This window comes from Pempheris klunzingeri, chromosome 23 (genome assembly GCF_042242105.1).
Source record: "Pempheris klunzingeri isolate RE-2024b chromosome 23, fPemKlu1.hap1, whole genome shotgun sequence".
NCBI lineage: Eukaryota > Metazoa > Chordata > Actinopteri > Acropomatiformes > Pempheridae > Pempheris > Pempheris klunzingeri.
In genome coordinates, this window is record NC_092034.1 from 3,892,650 (window position 1) to 3,913,765 (window position 21,116).

General features: G+C 42.8%; 1 protein-coding gene across 3 annotated transcripts in view; it reads left to right on the top strand.

Annotated features, from left to right (window-relative positions):
* Positions 1 to 21,116, top strand: part of clcn5b (chloride channel, voltage-sensitive 5b) — a 30,630-nt gene that overhangs the window by 6,150 nt on the left and 3,364 nt on the right. For 2 of the 3 annotated variants that reach the window (XM_070854312.1, XM_070854311.1), the window contains exons 3-16: positions 7,908 to 8,104; positions 8,208 to 8,307; positions 8,838 to 9,025; positions 9,320 to 9,442; positions 10,254 to 10,460; positions 11,069 to 11,149; positions 12,209 to 12,443; positions 12,588 to 12,763; positions 13,123 to 13,263; positions 14,660 to 14,846; positions 16,308 to 16,450; positions 16,733 to 16,882; positions 17,856 to 17,961; positions 18,054 to 18,270. In XM_070854312.1, coding sequence (XP_070710413.1) covers positions 7,908 to 8,104; positions 8,208 to 8,307; positions 8,838 to 9,025; positions 9,320 to 9,442; positions 10,254 to 10,460; positions 11,069 to 11,149; positions 12,209 to 12,443; positions 12,588 to 12,763; positions 13,123 to 13,263; positions 14,660 to 14,846; positions 16,308 to 16,450; positions 16,733 to 16,882; positions 17,856 to 17,961; positions 18,054 to 18,270 — 2,251 coding nt within the window. Of the gene's footprint in view, positions 1 to 3,457; positions 3,581 to 7,907; positions 8,105 to 8,207; positions 8,308 to 8,837; positions 9,026 to 9,319; positions 9,443 to 10,253; positions 10,461 to 11,068; positions 11,150 to 12,208; positions 12,444 to 12,587; positions 12,764 to 13,122; positions 13,264 to 14,659; positions 14,847 to 16,307; positions 16,451 to 16,732; positions 16,883 to 17,855; positions 17,962 to 18,053; positions 18,271 to 21,116 lie in introns of those variants that run through there. The other variant, XM_070854313.1, reaches the window with a different exon arrangement.

Sequence of the window (21,116 nt, forward strand, 5' to 3'; positions counted from 1 at the left end):
CGAGAGAATCCAGAGGGAGCTAGACGGAGCGGGCGGTGTGTTTGTGTCGCATGCAAATGACGTCACTGGAGTTTCGGGCCGCCTAGCTGTGACAACCCCCCCCCCACGTTGAGGTGGTACTCAATTGTAATGGAAAACGACCGAAACAGAGTAGAGTCGAGTCGAGCAGAGGCAAGTAGTGCTAAAACTGTGTAATGGCTTCTAAAAGGCGTAACTCAAACAGTGAATGAGTCATCTCCACAGAAATCAGCCTGGAGCCCTGCTGATTGCTTTAATCTTACATGATGCTTTGTTTGAGCTTTGTTTGTAGCTTTGTTGTCACAGAGATCACTCATGACTCCAGGTGAGATGTTGGTGGAAAGGTATAAGCGGGAGGCTTATACCTTTCCACCAACATCTCTGTGGTCTCGAGTTTGAATTCAGACTAGTCGTGTAGTCTGAGCGCTGCTACAAGTGTTAACACCAGCAGCCTGCAGGTCAACGTCCACAGGCTCAATCTGGTTACACATTGCTCCGGTCAAGTGCTCATATGCCACACACACATTTTCTAGACTGAAATACTGCCAAACTGTACTGGTTTTCAAATCATTTGAAGTGGGCTATAATTCCTTAGTGTATGAAATGCCAGAAAATAGATATTATTATTATTATTATTTGGATTTAAAGCCTTTCAAGAAACCCAAGGATGCTGAAAAGTGCTGATTACAATTTCCTTAAACCCAAAGTGATCACATTTATCATTAACTGTGATTAAAAGGTCAGCAAATCCTCACATTTGAGAAGCAGGAGCCAGAATATGTTTAGCAGTTGTGCCTGAAAAATGACTTTAGTTATCCAAGTAGTTGCTGATTTAGTTTCTTCCCAGTTTACTACTGTTTTATTGATCGAATCTTTCCAGTCCCAGCTCTGAACGTGCTCAGTAGTAATATGATACCTCAGCTTCAGGCATAATACCAAAGCTAATTGTTTCTGATACCTCAGTTTGAAGAAGTTTAAATACCTGAAGCTGGAAGTTTTTAACATTATTTTGGGCTGTGTGGTTCAGTCCAACTAAACGTCAATGAAAGGAAATCCAGACTTGATAAAAATTCCTTAGAAATCCTTCCTCTCCTCTAACATCTGAGCCAGGTTTTCTGTGAAGTCGCTGCTGTAGTTTTCCAGCAGGACGGCTGCATCACGTCCTCTCATTTAAGGCTGCTGCCCACCATGTGGACACAACAAATGATTAACTAAATCAACCGCAGAGCGTTCTTTATTCGATTTCCCCTCAAGCCACCAAATATGATTTACAGGAATGACAGTCCACGACATTATCGCTCTGTACAGATGCGTGTTTGTAGCCACCGAGCGTCATGGGGGTCTCACGAGACTCCGATTCCCATGACAACCAGACCTCAAGAGTTCATGGTTGAAGCCCCCACAGGAGACAGTGTGTGTGTGTGTGTGTGTGTGTGTGTGTCTGCGGCTGCCTTTTACGCATATGTGTGTAAATCCTTTGGCAACAGATAACGTACTGTGTAAGTTTTGACAGACAGCACCGCGGTCATGTGACAAAGAGACTGTTGGGAATTTTAGTAGTGTAGTTTTCTGTAAAGAGTTAAGGGAGGGGGTTTGTTTATATTCTGTGGAAATGTAAGATTACAGCCTGTCCTGTCCCCCTAGGACACACACACACACACACACACACACGCAGAGTGAGTGAGTGCTGAGCTCAGCATGACATCTCTTTGCTGGAAATGAGCAGAGTTGCTTCAGGGACTCTGTGTTGCTGACCCATTTTCTGAGAAGAGCTAATACTGGATCAGTTTGCTTGGAAGTCTCACTGGGACTGTTTTGCTTTTGGCATTTTAAGTTGTTGCCAGGATTATTGTGTGTTTGGTTGTACTTGACACAGCACCAGCACCATGCTAGCACTCTCATTGCCCAGTAGCATGATCATGTTGGCCTCTCGAGAAGGGGAAAAAACAGAGCATTCAAACATTAAGAATAAAGTCCAACTCTCAGTATTAGTGCCAGTCATAACAAATAAATCAGAAGTGGAAAATTTGTACAGTTTGCCCACTGTAAAAATGTTTAAACTGGTTTGATTTCACTGGATAAAACCTCGTACGGAGCTCCATCTTTGTCTGCTTGTTTAGTTTTCAGGTTTTATGCGGTGAAATCCTCATTTTCTACCGGACTGGACTTGTGTACACACGACAGACACTAAAAACAAAGATCAGCGACTTTGCCCAGATGGTTTATAGCCTCAACAAACACACATGCTTATTATTTATGCAATGCAAGTTGAATTTAGCGCCGCCAGCACAGGTTGTGGATGAAGGGCAACTCTTTTAGTTGGATACAGGAGTTGACTTTATTCCTGACATCTCGACTCTATTCTCGAAATGCAAACTAAAACAAAATCCTCGTTCTCTCATCTCCCCCCTTATGCATGGCCCTAATACTCTTTCCACAGTAATTAACATGCCTCTTGTATTATGAGACAGACACATTTTGGCTTGCGGCCTTCATCAGGAAGCCATAAGCTGAAACATCTCACAATAAAGTTACTTTCCACTCTAGAAGTGGTTGCTCAACTTTGTCTGTTTTTCACTCTCCCTGCACGCTGAAAGTATTTGTCTGCATCTTCAAATACAGGTCAGATCACATTATTTAGTCTCTGGAGAAATGCCATTTGTGCAGGGCTTTTGGTATTTGTCAATTTTTTCCAAGAAAATCAAGCTTTCAGACAGAAAGGACGGGGTTATCACAGGCTGAACCCAACGTTTCAACACAAGCCGCCAAAAGAATGTGATCGTGGTGTAGCCCTATTTTCTTTAAATACACAGCACTGTGTATCTCATGGAGGTGTGTGTCAGACTTTTTGTCTGAGGGGAAGTAAGGTCACAGCAGGGTTAGGATTAAGGAAGTCTCATTTTACTTCAATTCCAAAATGTTAAGTTCACCAATCAGTGTCTGAAATATTGAGAAACTAGACTGTTAACAGAGTTTCATGGCCTTTAAGTCCAGTTTAGTTTGGTTAAATTCTGTTCAGTAAGCTTTTAAAGTATTTATTTCAAATATTATATCTGATTTTGGAACAAAACCTTTGAAATATCATTCACAGTATATTTTTAAACATGAGTTAGCCAAGGGCTTTTCAGTATTTGATATTCAAAAGCACTGCACTCCTGAGTTGAAAGTAAATATACCCACAACCTGACCCTGTCACCCAGCTCTGTGTATCACACTGCTTTTATTCCTGACAACCATCAGGGTCCCGCAGGACTCACCAGGTCAAGACCTTATGAACACAAATGACCTCATTTCTACGCACTGCCTCAGCCAATCAGAGAGAGCTCACAAACAATCAGGAACAGCTCCCCAGGTCGACTTCCCAGACAGATCAGCCAATCGTCTCCACAGCTCTCCGGCCAATGAGGGAGTGCTCTGCTGGAGTCCACTTCCTAGAGGAGGGAAAAGACCTCCAGTTTGAGTTGTCACGCTGACTGCAGATAATCAGTTTGAGGCCAGGAATGAGAGATGAACTGGGAGTTCTGGACTAAGCAGCTGGATGCGGAGGTTTTGGTTGAAAATGGTGAGTTTGGGACTCAGCCAGAGTCTTTAGTGGAGCTTTGTTTGTCCGCACTTTGCTCTCCTGCTGTCATGAAGCTGAAGGGAGCTTTAAATGAAGAAAGGCTGACGTCATCTCTTGTCTGATTGCTGACACAGGTCGTGGCTCACTTACTAGTTGCATGTACTAATGCATGTATGTACACCTTCACTGCAGGACATGTCTCCGTGTGTCTCTGTGTCTCCCGTGTTTACTTTTACATGCGTTCAAACTGTGTTAATATCTGGATTTGGCTTTGTTGTGTTTTTGCTGATACCATTTAGCTCTAACACGGCAGAGTTTAATCATTAAGACCTTTTACGACCCATCAGGCACGGAGTCATGTGCTTCATGTTTGTATTAATCTGTGCTGCAGCTTGCACAAGAGAAATATACCTTTTTATTGCTCGCTGTGTGTGTGTGTGTGTGTGTGTGTGTGTGTGTGTGTGTAAATCTGTGTCATTCGTTGTATTTGACACAGAGGTCTGCAGCAACAGATTGGTGATGAATTCCAAACTCTTTTATCAGTGTGTGTCTGTGTATTTACTATTTCATGCATGCTTGGGGTCACAGAGGCTGTTTTGTCCCTTTTTATACGGTCGTGACTTCACAGCTGAGGTCAAACTCAGATCCTCACCAACTGTTTTCTTCCTTTTTTATTCCACTTTATACACCGCTGAGAATACTAACGTCTTTCTAATGTCTTCAGTTAGCTTTCCCTTTGTTTATGAGGCTGTATATTTTAGCTTCTGTGCGTCCTTGTATCAACTGAAAATGACAGTTTCCTGTAATGCTGTGTTTGGGTTATGAGTGTATTTTATTCTTTTTTTCAAGGCTTTGCTGAGTCTATTTCAGCTATCACAAATAAGGTGACAAAGTTCAGTCACAGTTGTGCTTTAAAATCCACCCTAAACAGAAAATGGCATACAAGGATTAGTTAAAAAAAAAACTATCATGATTCATATTGAAATTACTGATACTGTTGGAGAAGATTTTATTTATACTGCTCTAAGTCTAAACAGCCAAAGACGATGGTTGTTTTTGTGATTTCTCCTGTCTCTTTGCTGGAAGATATGGTTTTCTGTCATACCTAAGGCTGCAACTAACGATTGTTTTCATTGTTGATTAACCTGTCGATCATTTTCTCGACTAACTGATTAGTTGTTTGGGCTACACAATGTCAGAAAATCGTGGAAAATGTCGATCAGTGTTTCTCAGAGCCAAAGATGACGTACTTGAATGTCTTGTTTTGTCCACAATATTCACATTTAAGAAGCTTGAATCAGAGAAGTTTGACTTTTTTTTTCTTAGAAGATGACTCAAACGGATAAATTGATTATCAAGTAGTTGGCGACTAAATAATGAATCATCGTCATCATCATCATCAGAGTCAGGATACTCAAAAGAGCCTCAGTAAAGAATGATAGAAGAATGAATACTTCTGCATCTCCACAACATGTCTCACTTTGATGAGTCCAGCAGGAGCCCAAACAAGCCTCCAGTCGTTACACACTCCTGAGTCATGAGGGTCCCAGCATGCATGTTACAGCAAGGCTAATTGATTTAAGAGCAACCAATCAATTGATTAGTTAATCACCTACTATTCTAATAATCAATTATGTGTTTTCAGCATTAAAAAAAAGTCAAAATTCTCTTATTCCAGCTCATTAAAAGCTGATATTTTCTGGTTTAAACTGAATATCTTTGGATTGTGGACAAAATGAGACATTTGAGGTTGTAACTTTGGGTTATTTGGACTCCCTGATCAACATTTTTAACCATCCTCTGACATTTTTTAGCTCAAGCAACTAATCGATGAATAGGGAACACAATCCACAGATCACTTGACAGTGAAAATAGTTATACTGAAGTATAATTAAAAGTACTTTCGGCCCTAGAGGCAAATAAAAGCTCCAATGTGGCGGCAGTAGAACAAATAGTTTTGCTTCGTTAAAGAGTCTTTCTCTCCACAGTGTTCTCGCTAACACCTGGTTCTCGTTACATTACAGGTTTCATTAGCATCAGCTGACTCCTGTCTTGTAACCTTGTAGATGGTGATGTATTGCGTAAGCTGAGACAGAGTTTTGTAACAAAGACCCGTCGACCTGGCCGAAGAGACAGACATGACCCACGAGATGCTGTCAGGGTGCCTCTGAGCAAGGCACTTGAGCTCAGGCTGCACTGTGGGCAGGTTGGAGGCATGTGTAGATCCACTTAAATGTATTTTGTTGTTGTTGAGAGTAATTCAAGTAATTCAGGAAGTGGTTTTTCTTTTGGAGCAGTGCTTGTCTATGATCACTCATACGCTGCTTCCTCTAAAGTCAAAGCTGATGCAGTAGTTTGCTTACGTCAACCTAGTTTTTAGCCGCCATTGAAATATCTCACAGTTATGGATCCTTGTATTTGTTTGGCCACTCAATCTGCGGAAATAGGAACAAAACGAAACACTAATGTACAGATGTTTTCCCACGAGCTATTTTCTTCAGCTTGTATTTTTCCTGTAAAGATAAATGGGGTAGACTCTAAGGTTTTCTCGTGTGCTGGTGTGTTTTAGTCTTTCACTCAGGGAATTCAAAGAGCTCCTTGAGGTTTAAAACCAGTCCAACTTGTCTGCTGCACCTTTTTTAATGTCATCCCTCAATGTCCTCTTAGAAATGTCTGGTGTTTGTGAGGCAAAGGGCATTACACACACACACACATAAAACTTTACTCCGGCACTATAACATTACCGAGGGTTGTTCTTCTTACTGAAATGTGCGTTTGCTGCTGAGATAACACGCTTGATTTGCATGTAGAACCTGCTCAGTTTCCTCTCTCAGTGTCAGCCTCTGTTTCCTCACACACACACACACACACACAGGAAGCACCACATTTGCATTATGTCTCCCATTAATACTCAAATGAAAGCACATTTTCCTTTAGGCTCAAATGATTGTTTTGGTACCATAATGACTTGTCCCAAGTCTCGAGTCTTGACTTCCTGTGTCGTTTCCTGTTTCCTCCTGGAGCAGTTTTTGATTGGCTGCTGCTGGTTGCTAATTGTTGCAGACTGTAGCTCAGACGCTGCCACATACTCCAGATGTATTGTTGTGAGCCAAATGCAGCCGAAGTCGATCTCGTAGCTTTGCGTGTCCCTGCCTCAAACACTCTTTAATAAAGTATTGTCAAGAATAGTTTTATCGATATTACAACGTACAATGCACATTTTCTGCTGCTCTTTTGTGCACCGTTCTCCCCATTGTCTTTGCTTAGTAACAATAGCTAGCGATAATAGTGGGTTTGCTGCTGCTAGCACTTTCTCAAGGCTGTGTGTGTGTGGTCTTTGTACACATGTCCGTTTTAAGACGGGCATCCAGATTGCCGCTGCTGACACAGCCATCGTCGGATATAACGCCACTTGTTCTGTTAAAGTGATTCATTCTGTAAAATGAATTGATTACAGACCCTGATAGAGATGGACGTGCGATGGATGAAAGCTACCACTAATTCAAAGTGTCCACAGGATGGTTTTGCCAGGGTTTAGGAGCCCTGTATGATCTTAACAACAAGCACCGATGTTTGTACTCATAGTACTTGGCAGGATTCATTTTAGATGAGCAGACCATAATTTCCACTTTTAAACAAGATACATCAAAATCTTAATATCATGCAGCTTGCAGATTGGATTCAAAAGCGTTAAATAACTCCAAGAGCCTTACCTTGCACCACCCTCAGGACAATTTAACATTTCTAGCCCTGCTAAGACTCAATGTAAAGCTGTATAACACTTATGTAGTTTTGTATGTGAATAAAAACTGCAGGCCTGTTGAGAAATAGTGAATTTGCCCCTCCAGCTGTGTTTTTGGCTGTGATCGTGCAGATTTGTGATACTAGCTTAGATGTTATTGAGAGTATATGTTGAACTAAGCTGAAATGAGCCCACACTGGGCCTGGTGTTGTAGTAAATCCAAACAAAACACAGTATATGTTTGACAAACACTGCTGGAGCTCAGTGCCTCTCTGTGTTCACATGCTCATCATGTTCATCCATTGTGTTAATGCACAGTTCTGTTTTTTTTTGTAACTTCTGGCCACAAAAAGCACAAGTAACATCCAAGTCACAAACAAAACATTTAAATTATAGAATTTGAAAACCTCTAAAACAGGTCATGGCAGAAAACAATGGAGCAAAATGTGTCAAATGACAAGGCAAGAGCCATTGTGGTAGCAAGCCAGAGCCTGGTGTTTGTGTTTGTCTCATATGCCTCTCTCTCTCTCTCTCTCTCTCTCTCCCCCCTTTCTCTCCTTCTCTCTCCCTTTCCCTCCCTCCCAGGAGGTTATGAGGAGTACACCACCACCAGCACCAGCAGCAGCGGCAGCAGCAGCAGAGCAGCCGGTATGAACGGTAACGGCCCCACTAAACTTGTGGACCCGCTGGAGGACCCGCTGCCCGGATTGGGCACCTATGAAGACTTCAACACCATCGACTGGGTCAGAGAGAAGAGCAAGGACCGTGACAGACACAGAGAGGTGAGAAAACCGTGACCAGATCGTAGTTCAGGATACAAAACAAACATAACAGTGATGGAAATCACCCTCTCATATTGATCTCCTCGTCTCTGTGTCCATCCAGATCACCAATAAGAGCAGACAGTCGACTGTGGCTCTGCTGCACAGCGTCAGCGATGCCTTCTCTGGATGGTTGCTTATGCTTCTCGTGGGACTCATGTCAGGTACATTTCTCATTTTAATTAATGCACGTGTAGCTTAAAGAACAGGACAGTAAAGCCTGCCATCACATAGTCTTCTATGTATAGGGTACAGTGTTTGGTTATCAGTTAAGCTGCTAATCTTTATATATAACATGCAGTTCCACGGCTTCTTGAACACAGTATAGCTGCACCTATGCTTGTTCACGCCTTTCTTCTTGTTTCTGGGCTGCCTGCATCAGCTGAAAGTTAATTCCCATGTGGTGACAGACAGCAGGTGTAGAGCCACAAAACAGCACCAAGATTGCACTGAAAATAGGCAAGGTGACATATTTCTAAAGCAAACGGATATTCATTATGTTGGCTGCTGTATCCTGGCAGGTGATTTTCTTTTTGTTCACCTGTGAAGCCCAGAAAGTTCAGATTCCGTATGAAATTTGGTTTGCTTGGCACACATTAACTAGAGCTGACTTATAATTTAAACTTCTGCGTTGTTTGGATGCTCGTTTGTCCTCGTCTCCTTTGTCCTGAACCCATTCTTCTCTCTCACCCAGGCGCCCTGGCCGGCGGCATTGACATCGCGGCCCACTGGCTGACGGACATGAAGGACGGGGTCTGTCTCATCGGCTTCTGGTTCAACCACGAGCACTGCTGCTGGACGTCCAACGAGACGACGTTTCAGGAGCGGGACCGGTGTCCGCAGTGGAAGAGCTGGGGCGAACTCATAACGGGGACATCAGAGGTAGGAGAGCAAAGTAGTAGACAAGCTTTCTCAAAACTGTGAGCTTCTTATACAATCCTGCTTTCCCTCGCTCTTAAATTCATTGTCACACACCAGCATTCCCCAAAGGCCCTAATAGCAGTTATAATGTAGCTTTAGTTCCATCTACTGGTCTTAAGTTGTCATGGCAGAAAATAGCACTGTTTAACCAGGATGCTGATTCTTCTCTCTTTCTTTTTTTAAATATTATTTGTAACTTTTTTTTTTTTTTTTTCTCTTGTTGTCAACTAAGTGTGTCTTTATGTGTCCGTGCAGGGGGCGTTTGCCTACATAGTGAGCTACCTGATGTACATCTTCTGGGCTTTACTCTTCTCTTTCCTGGCCGTCACACTGGTCAGGGCCTTCGCTCCGTACGCATGCGGCTCAGGAATACCAGAGGTAAGACTGCCCTCAAAGTGATCAGATATTCAATCAAAGTTTTGCCTTTTCATGTATGTTAGTCGGCCGGGAGACAAGTCGCTTCATTTTATGTTGAATTCTTCAGTGACGCTTAGTTTCCTTCAGTAGTACGTGTTTGTTCATGGTGGGATTTCAACAGGAGGATGGGCAGGATTTCTAGCCATAATTGTATGGAATCATTTTTGTGGGTTTTATTCTTTATGTCTTTGAACAAAAGCCACAAGCATGGCTTCAGGAGTAAACCACATGGAAATGTTTAGTTATACTCCGCAGAGTGGCCGCACTCTTCGTCTCTTGTTCTTTCACTCTTTATTTCTAAGGAAGTGAGAAAGATGAAGATTTGCTTACACTCTAGAAATACAAGTGGAAATCCTGAGTGAGCCCAAACAGATCCAAACTGATTCGCCCGTTTCATATATACAGATCAAAACACAAACACGACTCTTCCCTGCATACATAAACTCTTCCTCTCTCACTCCTGCTCTCATCCCTAATTTCGTGGAACTTGAATCCCGACCTCACTGAGAGGTCACACAGCGGTCATCCGGCCCACGCACATGAGATTAACTGCTTATTTTAAAGAAATATATCTGCAATGCAAACTCCATTTTCTCTCCTTCTCTTCCGTCAGTGTTTACACTGGTACTTTCTCCGTGTTATACGCTCCCGCACGCATATCTAACCCGATCCCTCCCTAACATAAACAGACACATACACTCAAACACATTCTGACAATCTCTGCACACACAAACACGCTTACTCTCTCTTCCCCTCTCCGTCTCTCTTTCAGATCAAAACCATCCTCAGCGGGTTCATCATCCGCGGCTACCTCGGGAAGTGGACTCTGATCATCAAGACCATCACCCTGGTGTTAGCCGTCTCCTCGGGGCTCAGTTTAGGGAAGGAGGGCCCTCTGGTACACGTAGCCTGCTGCTGCGCTAACATACTGTGTCATCTGTTCACCAAGTATCGCAAGAACGAGGCCAAGCGGCGAGAGGTAGGCTCTGAAGCGATTAAAAAAACTGGAGGATTTTTATTAAGGATGCTGTGCTCATGAAATGGACTGTTGTGGGTGTCTCCTCTTGAAGGAAACTGCTGAGAGAAGCTCTGTGTGGTTACAAATCCTGCAGTTGTTCCTAGTAGATTTGTTCTTTACTCTCACATATGTGTAGTCTTATAGTCTTTGAATATATTATCTGAAATCCTTGAAAAACTGTATCTTAAGAAAAACAATCTTGAAATATTCAGTCTTATTTTCTTACTTCCCATCACAAGAAGAGGTTAAAATCACTGCTTTGGTTCACTGTGGTTTTAGTTGGCCTTTATTACAGAACCAGTGGGTACTACTGGTTTTAATCAGACTATGCTATTCTGACTCCTATTCTGTTATCCAGTAATCTGACTGTACCGAAGAACATCTGTTCATTCAGTGTCTGAGCAAACCGCAGAGAGACAAAGCGACTCCCAACATACTGATACCTTAACTAACTTAATAACTGGTAACTTGAATCACAAACAGAGATGAAATAATAAACTTAAGGTTTCAGGTTTAATGTAATACAGCTGAACCTAATTCAGATGTTTTTGTTCTTTCCTTGCGTGTAGGTGTTATCGGCGGCAGCAGCAGTGGGTGTGTCTGTGGCCTTCGGGGCTCCAATAGGAGGAGTCCTCTTCAGCCTGGAGGAGGTGAGCACAACTATATACACTGACTGCTTTTTTTGCTCGTTAATCACAGTAATCCTGCCTACTTACATTTAGACGGATCTCAGACATCAGCATCGGGGGATATCTGATGCAACAACAGGCCTAAACTCTACCACAAATATGTAACATATGCTTCAGGCAAAATTGATTTCATTAGAGCGAATCATGCGAAGCCGTAACAGAGAGAATCAGGTTTTGTTTTATTGTCTCCGTTGGAACAGTACTGCCAGTTAGAAGTAACTTTTTTTTAATTACCTTCAACTGCTTGTTCAGTTTTTCATGCATATGTGACACAGAACTGGCACCTAAAATGGGACATAATAAACTGTGAAAAGGTGTTTGCATTTCTAGATTGGGGAATAAATGTATCTCCGCAGCAGCATAATCCATCTTGAACAGAACACCCCTGGGGAGTTTTTAGATGAGGGTACTGGGTACTACACTCTGACCACCTCAGAGGGCAGTTTCCAGCCAAAAACACACAGAATTCTTCTCCGTAAAGCTCAAAAATCAAAGGACTAAGCACTGAATTATCCATTTATTTTCAAGTGATGTCCAATAGCACAGTTGTGCTGAATAGATAATCCAAAGATTTTCTTTTTATTGCAAGAGAATGTGAAGATTTCAGTGCATTTTTAGCACCTCGGCGGGGGTTCAAATTAGTAAAAACTAGCTTCTCTTAACCAATACAATTTTATTTGACAAACATTAATATTATAAACTACCTTTCACAGCTACAGTTTCACACATTTAACTGTCTAGCACTTGGTTAATAGCACGGGTAGCTTTTTATGGCTTTTTGTGGGACTTTTATAGCTTTTGTGGGACTGTTGGCTCCCTTGGTGATATACTTGTGTTTATACGTGTGTCTTATTATTCATGAGGTAAATATAAGTAGCTGTGTTATGTCATCCTCGTTGCTACACATTTATATTTGTCTAGTTTATCTTTTTTAATACAGGATCTTCTGGTATGGTTCATGTATTCCATCTGATAGTCCAAAGTTCTTTCCCATCCCTTGTGTGTCTCTTTATCCTCCAGGTGAGTTATTATTTCCCTCTGAAGACGCTGTGGCGTTCATTCTTCGCTGCCCTGGTAGCAGCCTTCACTCTGCGCTCCATCAACCCGTTTGGAAACAGCCGCCTGGTGCTGTTTTATGTGGAGTTTCACGCCCCGTGGCACCTGGTGGAGCTGGCCCCCTTCATCCTGCTGGGAATATTTGGAGGCCTCTGGGGGGCGCTGTTCATCAGGGCCAACATCGCCTGGTGCAGGAGACGTGAGTAGTGAAGTTATGGTGAATGTGCACGCCCCAAACAGGAGCAACCACACTCTTAGACTGTTTTATTGACTTAAATGAAACCTCGTTCTTTTCTTTCTAACCCCCGATGCACCTATTAATCAGCACCTGTCTCTTTAAAAGGTAAATCCACTCGTCTTGGTCACTATCCTGTCATCGAGGTGCTGGTGGTTGCAGCTCTGACCGCTGTGATCGCCTACCCAAACAGCTACACCAGGATGAGTGGAGCCGAGCTCATCTCTGAGCTGTTCAACGACTGCTCCCTGCTCGACTCCTCTCAGCTGTGCGGCTACAAGCAGGTCAGAGAGAGGAGGGATTGTTTATGTGTTTGAGTGTAGAGGGTGATTCTGTGTGTGTGGAAGGGGGAGAGGATGAGGAGTAGGTAGATTTGTTTGTGTGGAGAGAAAAAGCAAGTAAGCAAATAAACTGTTAGAGTTTGGGCTGTTTAATGTAAGTGTGACATTACAGATAATTACTTCAGTTGCTGAAACTATTTTTTTTTAAACCTGTTAAGTAATTTAAATCTATTTTTTCTTTTATTTCTCTGTCTGGCTCCCTCCGTCTGTCTCCTATTCCTTTTTATGTTGCTATTTTGTCTCTCTCTCTCTCTCGTCTGTGTTTGTCTCTCTCTCCCCTACTTTCCACTCATACTTTGCAGCCAGCCAACACATCAGAAACAGGTGTAGGCAACAGCCTAGCAGACCGGCCGGCAGGAAAAGGCCTGTACACGGCTCTGTGGCAGTTGGCTCTGGCTTTAGTCTTCAAGATGATGATCACTGTGATTACCTTTGGCATGAAGGTTGGTCCAGACAGAAACGCAAACATTACAACACTTCATCTCCTGCCTCCGGTGTTTCCTGTTAAAGTGTCACCGTGCTCTTTTGAACTCTGCTATCGACGTTTGGCTGGTGCTGGTTCTGGTCTCTTATTAATCCCCCATTCTTTGTGAGCTTTGTGAGTAACATGGTGTGTGAAAATGCCACTCCGACAGCTGTCTCTGATTTGTCCGGACACAGATTTTGAACCTAAGCTGTTTTCTTACATGAGCTCCCGACTATGTCAGGGGCATCAGTTGCCCTAGAGAATTTTCCATATCATTTGCTTTCTCACCTGGACTTTGCGCCTGGGTAGAGCCTGCAGGAGGCAGGACAGCAAAGCACTGTAAAGTTTTGTTTACAGCACACCGAAGGCTACGGACTTCCTCTGTAATGACGTCTGTTTTTGTATGTATCTGGACGTATCTATTCTTCTGGTTTCACGCCATAGACATTACAGAAATGCTCACTGTGAATTCTCCGAACAATAACCTCCTCTGTTCACACATGGGTTTACTTGGTCGTTATACGAACTCTGTACTCGGGAGCTGCCAGGGTAAAGTTCTTTTAATGTCTGGTCTAACTGATCTGGACATTAAATTTATATTCTCTCATATATCTCCTCCACATGCTGCCTTAGTAAGTGCAGGGTTGCGGCGCATGTGTGAAAAGGAGTTTCACTCACTGAAATTACTCATCTAACCCATTTTGCAGTTCAGATGTAACTGAACCGCTGGAGCCTTTCAGCATGGCTTGTATGCTGAGTCACAGCAGCATGACTCACTGGAGGATGAAGTTAGTCACCAGAAAGGAAAAAAAGGATGGCTGTGGGCTTTACATGTAAATTAAGAGAGATTGCTCTCGAGACATTTTATTACAATGTGGTGCACTTTATTTGGCCGAAAACAGATATGGACCTTGGTTGGCATCCTGTGACTATCCAGTCACCACTGGACATGATGAAGAGCAGGATAAGCGTGTCTTTCTCTTGAAACAATGGATTAACCCTAAAGGATGTCAAAACATGTCCTTACATCTGTATACAAGTACATTATATAGTGTTATAACTGTTTATATACTGCTTAGACCCATATGGCAGTGGACTAAGCCCAGTACACATGTGGATGGTGTGGCGTACATTATAAGTCTGAAAAGAAGAACTGCTTTTCTACTTTTCCTTTTTTTTGTTTGCTAAATAGTGATTCTGAATAATTTTTTGAGATTCCCAAATAATTCACCCACAAAAGGTGACAACTGAAAGCAATAAGAAAATTAGCATGCCCTTTAGTCTCCAATATTTTGTGTCCTGTCCCTTTAACAGTGGCCCAATCACTTTGTGAGAATGAATAAAATAATAAAACGCTCCATTTGCCCACCCAGGTTCCCTCTGGTCTCTTCATCCCCAGCATGGCAGTTGGAGCCATCGCTGGCAGGCTGCTGGGTGTCGGCATGGAGCAGCTGGCCTACTACAACCGCGACTGGTTCATCTTCAAAGGGTGGTGCTCGCCAGGAGCAGACTGCATCACTCCGGGGCTCTACGCCATGGTCGGAGCAGCCGCATGTTTAGGTAAAACACACACCCAAACAGCCAGAATGGGGTCTGTGGCCCGGTATAGAGAGACGGTTGTTTGGGCGATTGATCAGGATGTTTGGTGCGTGCCCCCCTATAGTCCTATAGCGGTATTCTGAGCTCGCACAACTGGTAACATGAGGAATTAACACTGCATGTTCAGTCTGACTTGGGAGCAGCTGGATGTGAGTGAGGAGAAGGTTGTCTGGACTGCTCCACTCTGTCTGTTCTGTCTCTGTCACTGCAGCCCAGACCAGATAATGAGTTTTTGTGGAAAGAAGTAACTGTTTGCCCTCTGTAGACCATGTGGTTTTATCCCACCAGTTCTTAAAATGACATATTGGAAATAAATATATGCATTATATACTATTAGGGCTGTGCTCCAACTAAGTACTGCAAAATGCCAAATACCAGGAGTGTTAATGGATGAGGAGAATGAAGTGTTTGCTTTAACCCCCTTTTGCCTTCCAGTTCCTTTGTCAAAGCCTTAATTGGCAAAATGCAGAAAACGGATAGCTGGTGTGCTTTGTCACACTCGTAAAAACAGATGGGCATTAAACTCTTAGCACGAGGAGGGTTTAAACTTCTCGCAGGCCAGATTCCTCTGTCCAGTAGGCATGGGAGAACATTTAGAAAGAGGTTTCTTTGTTTCTGAAATACGCCGCCAATAAATTTGAGTTGGTACCAATTTTAGTACATGCTGTACTTTATGATATCCCCTGGAAAGTAGCATTTAATGCAAGTAGCCAAGAATCACTTCCAGAAATGAGTAGATCCAAAGCCGTAGATTTTATTCTCTTTATTTGTATCTGTTTGTGATTTCCTCATAAGTGCTTTTAAAAAGGCAATCAAAGTGCAGCAGCAGTTACCCATTTAGCTCACACTGTTTTGCATGAAAAAGATTGAATGTAAAATAAGCCATAACTCTGTTTGAGGATATGGGGCTGTATCTACTTGGTAATCCTAATCCTCTTGTTGCAAAACACGTGCATTTAATGAGTAACAATAAGCATCAGGGAACAATTTTAAGAGCATATAATTATCTCCATTTTTCCATTTTTTAAGTACCACACAGCTAATAAAAGAGAATTTGTTTTTTTTTCTCTTCCCAAAAATAGATATGATAAAACACACCCAGTTAAACTCTTTCACCTGCAGTCGACTTGCGATTGTTGCCACAGATGAGCGCTGTGGCAACAAGTCAAAAGCGTAGCCTTGGTTTGTGGCTGCAGCCAGGCAAGATGATTAGAGCTGGATTCAGAGTGGAACCACAGATCTAAACTACAGCGTTCCCACAGAAAGATGATGAGAAGTCAGACTTTCAGATGCAGAGATGTCAAAATCCACTAAATGTTGTTGTTCATCCCAAAAAACTCTTAAGTTCAGCAAATGTGTTCCTTCCAGCCCTGTGCACACAACATTTACCATCACCCCCCCCCCTCTCTCTTCTCCCTCCAGGTGGTGTAACTCGTATGACGGTGTCGCTGGTAGTCATCATGTTTGAGCTGACTGGCGGTCTGGAGTACATCGTCCCCTTAATGGCTGCGACCATGACCAGCAAATGGGTGGCAGATGCTTTCGGAAGAGAGGGGATTTATGAGGTGAGGTGTCCATGTGTGTGTGTGATCGGGTGACTGTAAAATAACGTTTTTCTCTTTTCTTGAACTCCTTGCTGTATGACGAGGGAGGGGTTGGTGTTGCAACACACATTTTTTTTATTTTTCATTTTTTGCTGTTTGAGCTGTTCAAGTCAGAAAATACATACCGTAGCGGCCCTCTGTGTGTGTTTACAGCTGGAAAAGACCCAGTCATATAAGGTTGTTGTAATGTGCTTTAGATTTAGAAGGCTCTAACTTTGGCATTTACTCATGAATGCACTGCAGGCTCACATCAGGCTGAATGGATACCCATTCCTGGAACCTAAAGAGGAGTTTGAGCACAGCAGCCTGGCTGTGGATGTGATGAGGCCCAGAAGGTCGGACCCTGCACTGGCTGTGCTCACACAGGAGGGAATGACTGTAGGGGAGGTGGAGGTATGGACACGTGCACACACATGACGGCATACAATAAATCTTCGCCCACTGGAATGCAGAGCAGAAAATTACAGAGCAATATGGAGAGCATATGTGGTTATGTTCAATAAAAAAGAAGTGTACACATGGATACAGATAAATGTGCCTGTGAAACCACAGGAACATTTAATATTCAAACACAAAAGCAACAAGAGATAAATTTTTATGTTATCCCGTTACATTTTTTTAGGGTTTTGCTATTTGTGATTGTAAACTTTGTCCCTTTGTGACCACCGTAGTGCCTGTCCCGCTGGCAAGGAGGAGCCTGCTAGTTAGCTAAGCTGCATAGCCTGGTCCCTCACACATTTCCTACTGAAAATATAAATATGAGAAATGATATTGACTAAATAATATGTAAGAAATGGGAAACAGACGAGCTGTAACCTACGTGAGGAAGCTGATTAGATTTATTTTGACAACAGACTGTAGGCTGGAGGAGACAGGATGGCATTTACATATTTATTTAAAAACCACGTATTAGCATTAAAACAGAGAGAAACTCCTCAAACAACAGTAAGACATGCACATCCAATGACTTCAGGCCTCATTTTAGACTAGTTAGTCTGTAATACAATTGTAGGGACTAATCTCATTAAGGACAAAGATATTTTTCTCACAATCTCAGTTTTGATAATGACAATGTATGTATTTACTCAGTTTAATTAAAATTAGGTTTGCTCCTCTTCTGTGGCAATTAAAAAGTCATGTGTTTAACTGGCTGATGCATGTAGACTTCCTGTTTGCTGCGTCCTAAAGTTTTTTTTAACCTGTTCTTTAAGAAGTTTCAAGGAGTTTTACTACATTACAATATACTGTATGTACATATATAACAACTTGTCAGAACACAAATAAAAATTCTCGGTCCTAAGGCCTCATGGCTTTCCAGACATTGCACCTCCTTCCATTGAGAGCACACTGTGTTATTTGTCTGCAGACGTTGGTGGAGAGCACTCACTACAGTGGCTTCCCTGTGGTCGTGTCCCAGGAGTCCCAGAGGCTCGTGGGATTCGTGCTCAGAAGAGACCTGCTCATATCAATAGGTCAGAACTGTGTGTGTATACATGGGAATGGGGGGAAAACATATCACGTGACGTTATAAAATCGTATAAATGTTAACAACTTTTCCTTTCAGACAACGCCAGAAAGCGTCAGGAGGGCATCGTCAGCGCTTCCCAGGTCGTCTTTACCGACCACGCTCCGGCTCAGGCTCCCGATGCCCCACCTCCACTCTGCCTCAGAGGCATCATGGACCTGAGCCCCTTCACGGTCACCGACCACACACCCATGGACATCACTGTGGATATTTTCAGGAAGCTGGGGCTACGCCAGTGTCTGGTTACACATAATGGGTGAGAATAAACATATATTGATACTATTTGACTGTTTGCGCACCACAAATCACAAACCTGTTCAGGATTTATTTAGGATTTAATAGGGCAAGAAAAGAGAAGGAAGAAGGGACTGAAAGGTGGGAGAAGAGACAGACGCATACATAACCTGACGGCGCTCCCACGCCTGTAGACATTAAAGTGAGATATCTTCTGGGTGGGTGGACGGAGGGACAGATTGATGTGTGGGAGAGCCTCGGGTCAGTCCGCTGTCGGGTGGTGCATTAAAGGAGAACCAAGGAGTAAGGGAGGAAGACATAGACGGTTAATGGAGGGAGGAGACAGAAATCTTCAGGTAAATTCACCCAAATCAGTTTAGTGCCTCTGACCTCATCACCATAAACTTCACTGAGGACATTTTTAAAGCCCCTTTCAGACGTGGTATCTGTCACACTGCTGGGTTCACCTATCTGTTGCTCTGTAATGGAAAACATCCTTGTTGATGATGTCCATGCAGATGTTACAGGTGAAGCTTGATATCTGAAACTGGCAACCCTGGAAGAATTATTTTGGCGTTGGACTAATTTAATGTTATTTCACACGAACAAGGTGTGATTTATGGGCTGTTGGGGAAACGGAGCAGAGGACGAGTGATTATCCTGCTCATTTATCTTTTTTTTTCTTCCTTTTTCTGCTGATTACTAACCTCCTGTGAGCATCTGTTAAGGGAAAACTGATGAGGGGATGTCAGGATGACCCAGCATTTGTTTTGAAGCTGCTTTCCTTGATTCATAAATTAATCATTTTATCCATAAAATGTCAGTCAATAGTGAAAACGGCTCATTTGAGTGTCTGTCAGGAGACATTTCTGGCATTCTTTTCTTGTAAGAAGGTTAATTGATTATCAAAATGTCTGCAGATGATTTTTCAAAAAAGTTAAATTCCTACAAAGGTTAAGAGAGTGTGGCGGGGACCAGTGTCATCGTTATTTATTTGTTTATTTTCTCTTGCACAGTCAGAAATATACTTGGCCAAAGTAAATTTTTACTTACAAAGTATTTATTGACTTACGTTAATCGTCATGTCCAGTTATTATTTGTTTAATCCAAATCCAGAGCTGCCTGCTCCCACAAACAAACACAAGAAAATAGAAATAGATTTAAAAAAAATACAAGATAAATCGATTTTTAGTCATTTGAACTCACGCTGTAGAGCAATGTTTAAAAATACAGACCTGCCGCCACCTCCCTGAGCTCCGGAAGCTCATACATGAGAGATCTCTGCAGACATGGATAAAAATCAGGTGTGGTGTGTTTAATATGTGTGGCGGCGTAAATACATCAGATGGATGATAAACACACACATATCTGTCCGGCCGGAATAAAGAGCTGTCTGCTTGGATGGAAAGTAAGACTAAAGCTGCTTGTGTTTGAAAACAGGGTTTAAACTCTCAAAGATATTAACCAGACTAATAACTTTCTAAACGGTTGAGACGGGCCAGAGCAGAAGATACTCCCAGTGAGAGTAAACTTAATCAGTGTTTCACTTCTTTTCCACTTCATTTCCTTGCACACACACAGACTTTCTTGTTTAGATGGAAATCCGACATGTTCAAACCCGCAGCTCTCAGGGATTTGGGAATGGATGGATGTATATTTTCACGAGTGTACAGAAAAAACAGTGTATTTTACCAACACTGTCAAACACAAGCTTAGATTAGCTTACACACATGTGTAACAATATAGCTCGTGGTTTCTCTCTTGTCACTTTCTGTTCTGGACACACGCCACATTCATTTCCCAGCAGGAGTGAAAACCCTCAGCTGTGGCATTAAGGCGTCGAGCGTCTAACTAGCTCTTTGTCTTAAGTCTGAGACGGAGCAGCCGTCCCCGAGCAGGGAAGAGGGGAACAGAAAGAATTGTCAGAGAAGGGAGGAGATTGTCGTGGCAAGTTTCTCACCTGCACAGCACTTTAAAGTTTAGTGGCTTAAATCATGCGACATTGTGGATTCACTGTATTTATATTGAATTCTGGGGCTTGGATGTCCACTAGATCAAAAGCAAGCTGCTCAGTCCAGAGGGAGACATGAACATTTCACGTTTTTCTATGTGATGTGTACTCAGTTTTCACTTTGAGCCACGTCAAATTGAACTTTTCCTCACCTTGTGAAGGGTAAACAGGTTCTTCTCCTCTGCCTCATGCACTGTTGTGATTGGTAAACGTACCGTGTGCAATCAGGACTTCTGGGTATTTAAGTTAAAGTTGAATTCATGGTCAAAGTGCTGCAGAGGCCAAAATATCCTGACTTGTAGTCCATAATATACACCAAAGCCTACATCATGCAAATTGATAGCGCTTTTCTTCCTGCTTGCTTAAAGTTAATCTCCTTTGGACTACAGCCTGTATCGTGTAATATTGTCTCTTTGTTAAAGAAATTTGGAGCATCTGAGTGCAGGTAACCCCCTGATCAGGGTTATTAATTCACACCTGACCAAGCTCCCTCCAGAGCCACAGAAAACATGATACAGCACATTCTGCAGCCCTTAACCTGTAAAATAATCTTACTGTGTTAATTGGAGCTGACGTGTGAAGTTTCCCCGTGGAGCCTCGAGGTGATGTTGGCTCGGCTTTAATTCAAAGTAAATCTGAGAGGAGGCGAAATTAAAATCAGCCGCCGTGACCAAAACCCCCAGAAGTGCCCTTGAGCTTCGGCTCCACGTGCTCTCTCGGGCATTTAGCTGCAGCTCTCCACCAGAGCCGATCTTATCATGACTGAGCACATTAGGTTTCGCTCGCTGCCTTGCCCATGGGCACTCTAGCCATCGCACACGGCTGTTAAAAGGCCGTTGACAGGCTCTAGGATTTCT